The sequence below is a fragment of the Myotis brandtii genome, unplaced genomic scaffold, assembly GCF_000412655.1.
Source record: "Myotis brandtii unplaced genomic scaffold, ASM41265v1 scaffold601, whole genome shotgun sequence".
NCBI lineage: Eukaryota > Metazoa > Chordata > Mammalia > Chiroptera > Vespertilionidae > Myotis > Myotis brandtii.
Genome location: NW_005370276.1, coordinates 1,994,816 through 2,001,943, shown reverse-complemented (window position 1 = coordinate 2,001,943; position 7,128 = coordinate 1,994,816). Strand labels below are relative to the sequence as shown.

General features: G+C 63.9%; 1 protein-coding gene across 1 annotated transcript in view; it reads right to left on the bottom strand.

The window, feature by feature from the left end:
- Positions 1–7,128, bottom strand: part of POLD1 (polymerase (DNA directed), delta 1, catalytic subunit) — a 15,336-nt gene that overhangs the window by 1,680 nt on the left and 6,528 nt on the right. Inside the window, exons 12-23 of the mRNA XM_005879629.2 lie at positions 6,983–7,093; positions 6,360–6,551; positions 6,153–6,241; positions 5,964–6,080; positions 5,700–5,813; positions 5,241–5,388; positions 2,754–2,849; positions 2,523–2,660; positions 1,430–1,605; positions 976–1,128; positions 761–863; positions 2–61 (exon numbers count right to left, since the gene is read on the bottom strand). Coding sequence (XP_005879691.1) covers positions 2–61; positions 761–863; positions 976–1,128; positions 1,430–1,605; positions 2,523–2,660; positions 2,754–2,849; positions 5,241–5,388; positions 5,700–5,813; positions 5,964–6,080; positions 6,153–6,241; positions 6,360–6,551; positions 6,983–7,093 — 1,497 coding nt within the window. The remainder of the gene's footprint in view (position 1; positions 62–760; positions 864–975; positions 1,129–1,429; positions 1,606–2,522; positions 2,661–2,753; positions 2,850–5,240; positions 5,389–5,699; positions 5,814–5,963; positions 6,081–6,152; positions 6,242–6,359; positions 6,552–6,982; positions 7,094–7,128) is intronic.

Here is a 7,128-nt window from a genome sequence, read left to right as displayed (position 1 = left end):
GCTGCTCCAGGTAGTACTGCGTGTCGATGGGCAGGCTGTGCTCCAGCACGAACAGGGGGTCCTGCGGGCAGAGCGCAGGGTCACTCCAGGGCCAGAGCAGTGGAGGGACTGGGGGGCTGGGACAGAGGACACCGGGCGACAGGCAATGAGAACACCGAGGGCTCCCCCAGTCATGACTGGGACCACGGTGTGCGGCAGTTCCTGGGCACAGCGCTGCCCTGTGGGGAGCGGCATCAAGGAAGGGGGTGGGGGGGTCTGGGATGGGGTCACAGGTCATTGGGGGTCCCTGGCCACAGGCTCTGTGATCCATGCTGAGGTCCACAGGTGGGGCCCTCAGGTAATCAAGGAAGGGTCAGAGGTCACAGCGATGAAGGATGAAGGGGGACAAGAACTAGGTCAGAGGTTACAGACGTCTGGGCAGGATGGAGGAGGGTACAGATCTCAGGAACCCAGAGGTTGGAGAACGAGGGCCAAGGAGACAGAAGGGGACACAGACACAGAGACAGAGGTGGAGGGACGCCCTGTGCAGCGAGGCTGAACCCCACGCCAGGGGGAGCTAGGGAGAGGTCAGACACTGGGGGTGGGGGCACCCTCCAGAGGGCACAGCGGCCTGGGAGCAGAGCATCCTGGAGCCGACGCCCGGGTGTGCTGGGGCGGCTGGCAGGGCCCCACGGGGCCCACAGAGGGAAACACCTTCCCACCGCGGAAAGCAGAAGTGAGAGCGGGCGGGCTGGGCGGCGGGCAGCCAGGTGGGCCTGACCTCGGACTTCATGTAGGCAGCCACGCCCTTGGCGGCCCCGATGATCACGTAGGGCACCCGGTCTCCCAGGCTGGGCGCGCTCCCGGGGTCCCGCTTCCTCATCCTGCGGGGAGAGGGTGGGTGAGGGCAGGTGGACGGCGGATGGGCGGGGCCAGGAAGTGGTGGGCTCGGCGGGCTGGAGGGGCTATTTCTGGACGGCCAGGCCCCCAGCGGACCTCTCGGCCAGCTCCACGTGGGCCTGCTTGCCGGCGTAGTCGGCGGCCGCGCGGGTCAGCTCCTTGGTGATGACCAGCTGCGAGATGTCGATGCGGTTGCACAGCAGGTCCGAGATGACGTCCTGTGCGTGGGACACGGCACCCTCGGGGTCTCTGTGGGCCAGATGGGGCGTCACCAGTGGCTGCTGAGGGCCAGGCTGGCACCTCCACGCCCCCAAGGCTGGGGACGAGGACGGGCTCCGGGCTGAGGTCCAGGACGGGGCGTCTGCTCAGCCACAGGCTACAACCCCACAGCTGCCCAACCCTACACGCTTCCCACCGCTTCTCACTAACGAAAAGCTTCTCACTGAAGAAAAGCGGGCCTGACCCCCGTGTCCCCAAGGGAGGAGGGGCGGGCTCCCGGGTCTGAGGGAGGGGGACTGGGGTCTGAATCCAGGGGTCTCATCTCACACACCGGTCGATGAGCAGGCGGCGAAGTGATGCGGTGACGAGGTTGGCCACCAGGGGGCAGTTGTCCCTGCGCACAGCCTCCAGGCCCTTGCAGTCCATGCGGTCATGGGCGTCCGGCCGGGAGGAGAAGAGCAGGCCAGCATAGCGCTTCTTGCTGATGAGCAGGTAAGGGAAGTAGACCTGGGAGGGGAACCCGTGGCTGAGGCCCCTGAGACTGCAGGGTGTCCAATCCTGAGACCCCCCAGAAAGTGACAGGCAGGTATGGTTCCTGCGATGTGGGGTTGGGATGCCTGGGGGACTGGACCCTGAGACCCCAACACCTGAGCCTGGGAACACCCTCAGCTTTCCAGGGAACCCCAGACCAGGGTCCCCAAGTCTAAATCAGAGGCTGGGACAAACCTAGAAACAGGCCCCAAACATGAGATCCAGACTCTGGGCTAAAGCCTTGAAAGCCCCAAATCTGGGTCTGGGGCAGAAGCTGAGGCAGAAGGGGGCACCCCCAGAGAGGAGGCCAAGGCCCGGAGTGAGCCCCGAGGCACAGACCTCCCAAACTGGGAGGCTCTGATTCCAAGAGCAGGGGTGCCCCTGGCCTGACCTGGTTTGAACCCTGAGGACAAAGCCCGGTGAGAGCCCCCCACCCCTGCCTGCCACACACCAGGAGCCGGGAACCCAAGACAATGGCTCCCTGACCCAGGCCTGGCCCGTCAGAGTCCCCGCCACCCAGGACAGACCCCCCGACAGGTGCTGGGAAACCACACCAGAGGCGCCCCGAGACCGACCGGTTGTCACAAAACAGCACGCAGCGTGCGGAGCCCAGGCTCTGGCGGTTTCGATAGCCAAGGCCCCAAACTCAGGAGGATCCGGCAGCAAAATACCTTGACACGAGGGCCCATGAACCCAAAGAACGGGACCCCCTGAGTACCCCAATCGGGCACCCCAAAAGGGAGACCCTGCAAAGACTGGGGTTTCCCAGATGCTGACCAGGGGAACCCCAAATGTAGGCACCTGTGAGCTTTGCAGGCACCCTGAGAAAGAGGCCCCCCGAAACTGCCAAGACCCTCACCTGCCCACCCCAAGCCCAGGGCAAGGGGCCTTACCTTCTCAAACTCCAGCCGGATGGGGGAGGGGAAGTGGCCGGACACCCAGTCTGCAGCCTCCCGGCCCAGAGCCATCGCTTCCGCCACGGAGGAGACGCCAAACCGGCACATGACGGAGTCGGTGTCGCCGTACACCACCTGGTGGGGAGGGGCGTGTGACCGAGGGTCCCCGTGCTCCCCGCACCAGGCCCATCTCAGGCCCATTCCGGCAGCGGGCGGGGTGGCCCTGACCTTGGCGCTGGCGCTGTAGCCGTTCTCCACTGTGTACTTGGACTCCACCAGCTGCTTCGTTTTCTCAATCATCTGGCGGCCAAACCCCGTGACGCTCTGTTGGGGAGAGAATCACGTGGTGAGGGCCCAGGAGCCGTGTGTAGCGGACACGTACTTGGGGGCCCACCTCCACGGCTCCTCGTAGGTGTGGGCCTGGGCAAGCCATTCTATCCCTTTGTGCGTCCGTTTCCAAATCTGTCAAGTGGGGCTCCTGAGCTGCTCTGTGGCGGTCTGTTGGGAAGAGCGGGCTCCTGGCGGAGGAGGAAGGACGGCATCGAGTGGAGGTGCTGGAGCCAGAAGCAGCCGTCAGCTCGGGGTCTCTCTCCACGGGGGTGCCGTGACCACTGATATTCATGGCCCCTTCCCCCCAAGTCAGCAATGCCTCCCTCCCCCAACCCCCATCTTTGGGCAAATGGGAATGACACTACACAGCCCAGTGCCCCCAGGGAGGGGTTTGCACGAGCTCCGTGAAGAAACATACCTTTCCAACAGTCTTACTTTACAAATAAGGAAAGTGAGGCTGGGGGAGAAAGGAGGGGCACAGGTATGGAAAGACGGGTGTGACTCTTCTGTTTTTGTTTGTTTGGATCCAGTCAGAAAAGCTTTGTCTTTCAACTAGAGCATTTAGGCCACTTACATTTAGTGTAATTACTCATTAGATCTGGACTTCAATCCACCACTTAATCAGCCTTTTATTTGTTCCACCCGTTCCATGTTCCGTTTGCTTTCCTATCTTTTTCTGGAATGATTCCGTATTTTTAAAATTATTCCATCTCCCTGCTCCCAAAAACTTGAGACAGAAATAAGGAAAGAAGCTAAGAAACAGAGGGAAGGAACTGAGAGGGAAAAGACGCAGCGACAAGGCCAGGAAGCGGCAGTCCCCACTGAGGGAGCCCCGGATCCCCGGGGGAGCAGAGCCGCATTTTCCCACCGGGCCTTGCTCAGGGGCTAAAGCCTAAGGGCCAAACACCCAGGCAGCTGAGGGAGGCCCCGGGACTGGGTGGTCAATGGCGTTTGGTTAGCCCCTGGGAGTGAGCTTCTAGCCCTTGGAATGTCCTGCCTGATGAGTCTTTGTTCACCTGGGGCCACATGGTATCAGCTTGACCTTGACATGGGCTGAAGACCCCGTCAGCCACACAGGGGTCAGCCATGCCTCCGGGACCAGCCTCCAATAAAAACACTGGCAGGCCGAGCCTCCCTGTGGGCCTCACCCCGGGGATGCTGCCACGCACGACGGGAGGAATAAGCAGTCCGCACGACCCACTGTGCCTGGTCTCCTGGACCCTGCCCCACGGGCCTCCTCCTTTGGCTAATGTTAGTCTCTCTCCTTTCACTGTATCAAATCAAAACTGTGAGTAAATGGCTTTTCTGAGTTCTCTGAATCCTTCTAGTCAATCACTGGATCTGAGGGGTCTCGGGGGCACCACTGAACTGCAGGTGGGTGGGGATTCCTCCAAGCCTTTCGCCTAGAGGTGCATGAGGCCTGACAATGGCCAGGCAGGGAGGGAGCTCCCCATGGCTGGAGGTAACCAAGTCTGGACGGGAAGACTTTTCAAAGGACCTCTTGGGCCGTGAGCTGAGGCGCCGCTCCCAGCTGGGCAGAACCTCAGAGCCTCTGTGGTCTCACTGGGGATCTGTTTTCCTGTCCCGGGAGCACAGCTGCCTCCGGTAAACAGGCCTAGGATGCCACTGGGGGTGGGGCGGGAGGCCACGGGCCCAGTTCCTTCTCAGCGCAGAGCACTAACCGAGCATCCACTCAACATCCCTGGGGGGGACCTCACAGCTGGAGGGGGGACCCTCCTGTCTAATCTGACGGTGACCAAGGATACACAGCAACTCAAGGGCGAGCCTGACTGTGCTGTTGGGTGACCCCCAGCCCTGCCCCAGGCCCCCACCCCCAGCAGAGACTGGCCTTGTTCTCCCATGAGCAGGAGGGAGGGGGGCCTGCCCGCCACTCCCCCACCCCCATGGGGACCGGGGAGGATGTGGGCTAGGGTGCAGCTGCTGGGGACATGGGGGTGACGGTGGCAGATGAAGAATGAGGAAAGCCGCTGCTCTCCCCCGCAGCCCTCAGCCTCTGCCTGCCCTGCCCCGTCCCACCGGTTCCTCCCCTGCCCGTGTGTCTGCAGGGCCCTGGCAACGACTGCCTTCCCGTACACATTCCCGCCGACGGGCTGTGTCCCCGATGGGCTGGGCACTGCACGAGGGTTCCCTGTGCAGGGACTCTCACTGGCCCTGCCACCTGCTGGACCCACAGGGCACAAGGCCCAACCGTTGGCAAGCATTTGGTGAACAACGGAACGGACCCATCACTCAAGCACCCTCTCCCAAAGGCCGGCGACGGGCAACCTGGGCCCGACCTCCGGAGGCGGCCCCTCCCACGGGCCCTGGTTCTCCCAGAAGCTGCTGTCCGACCCCAGCTGCCTGCCGTGGGGCCTGAGCACTCACCTGGGAGATCTCCAGGCACGGCAGCTTGCCCACCTGGGCGCCGGTGAAGCCGTACACAGAGTTGGCGCTCACTTTCAGCGCCAGCTGCCGCCCGTCCAGGACCTGCCGCCGCAGGGGGTCTGTCTCCTTGGCCAGCTCGGCCTTGGCCCTGGGAGGAGGGGAAGCACGGGCACTCAGGTGGCGCCCAGGTCTCGGGGAGACGAGGCCCAGGTCTGGGCACGCGGTCAGGGTGCCTCTCTGGGAAGGGGTGCGTGTGTGGTTGGGTGTGCCCTGTATTGCAAGGGGCAGCAGGCACAGGGGCGAAGGGGAGCTTCCGGAGGGGGAGACTCATTCTAATTCCCACACAGACAAAGTGAAGGTGCCCCACAGCGCGGGGACCCACGAGGGACAGGGGGACACACGAGGAGCCTCAGCAGGTCTGAGCTCTGAGCAGGGGTGGGCGGGGGCGCCGGAGCCCACCTCTTGCGGGCGCTGAGCAGGTTCTCCAGGATCTGGGGCAGCAGCCCCTTCCGCACCGACGTCTTCACAAACTCGTCCCCGGTGGGCGTCTTGATGAACTGGTCCTCAGTCAGGCTGGGTCGGGGGATGGCAGGGGGTGACACCCGGCCTCCTCCTCGGCCCCCCACTCTTGCCTTCCCCCTCCCCACTATTTCTGTTCCCCACCCCACCCTGCCTGAGCCCGACCCTGGCGGTCTTGGGGCCCTCATGCCGAGGGTGCCGTACCCCAGTTTCTGGGCGGCGCCGGGCCGCAGGAGCGTGGTGTAGCACAGGTTGTGGGCCATCATGATGGACGGGTACAGCGAGGAGAAGTCCAGGGTGGTGATGGGGACGTCGTAGTACCTGGGAGTGCCAGCAGTCAGGGCGAGACCCCTCGCTACCCCCATACCAGCCCCGCCCGGCCAGGGATCTCACCCTTTAAGGGGCTCGATGACCGTGGCTCCCGTGTAGTCCTCGCCGCCCTCTGTCTTCACCACGGGCATCAGCAGCCCCTCGCGCATGGCCTGGGCGGGGAGAAGGCAGGAAACGAAGGGTGGGCGCGGACAGGGCAGCCCCATGGGAACAGGCAGAGGGAGGGGCTGCCGCTAGGGACCGAGACCCGCCCTGGGCTCTGCCACTGACCTGCCGCAGCAGCTGCGACACCACCTTGACCTGCTGGCCGCGGGTGAGCAGGTAGCCGAGGGGCACGCCGGTGACGCGCGCCATCTCCATGGCGTTCACCAGCACCATGAGCCGCTCCAGCAGCCGCAGCGGCAGGAAGGCATCCTTGAGGCAGTACACTGCCAGGCGGCGGCGCGTCTGGTCGTTCCCGTTCTGGGGACAGGCACCGATGGCGTCAGGGGGGCAGGGAGAGGGCCAGGGTCTGGGCGGGGAGCAGGCAGAGGTCAGGGAGTTGACAGGTGGGAGGGAGTCTGAAAGGCTGGTGTGCACGAGAACAGAATCGAGGTCATGTGAGTGGGCAGAAATAGTGACATCTGCAGGGCCGGGGCAGAGGTTAGGGGCAGGAGGTCAAGGTGAAGGTCAGGAGCACAGGTTGAAGCCCAAGGTCAGGAAGTCGGGTGGAAGGCTGAGGTCAGAGGAGTAGATCCGGGGCAGGAAGTGGGGTCAGAGGTTAGAGACTGGGGCAGGAAGTGGGGTCAGAGGTTAGAGACTGGGGCAGAGGTGAGAGACCAGGGGCAGGAAGTGGGGTCAGAGGTGAGAGACCGGGGCAGGAGGTGGGGTCAGAGGTCACGGCTGAGGCTCACCTGCAGGTCGGTGATGATGCTGTGCTGCACGTCCTCCTTCTGCTCCCCCAGGAAGTGGAAGCTCACGGCGTTGAGCGTGTAGGAGCGGAGCTTGTACTCCCGCAGCAGCACCTGGGGCGGAGGCGCAGGGTGGGCACAGGCCCCGG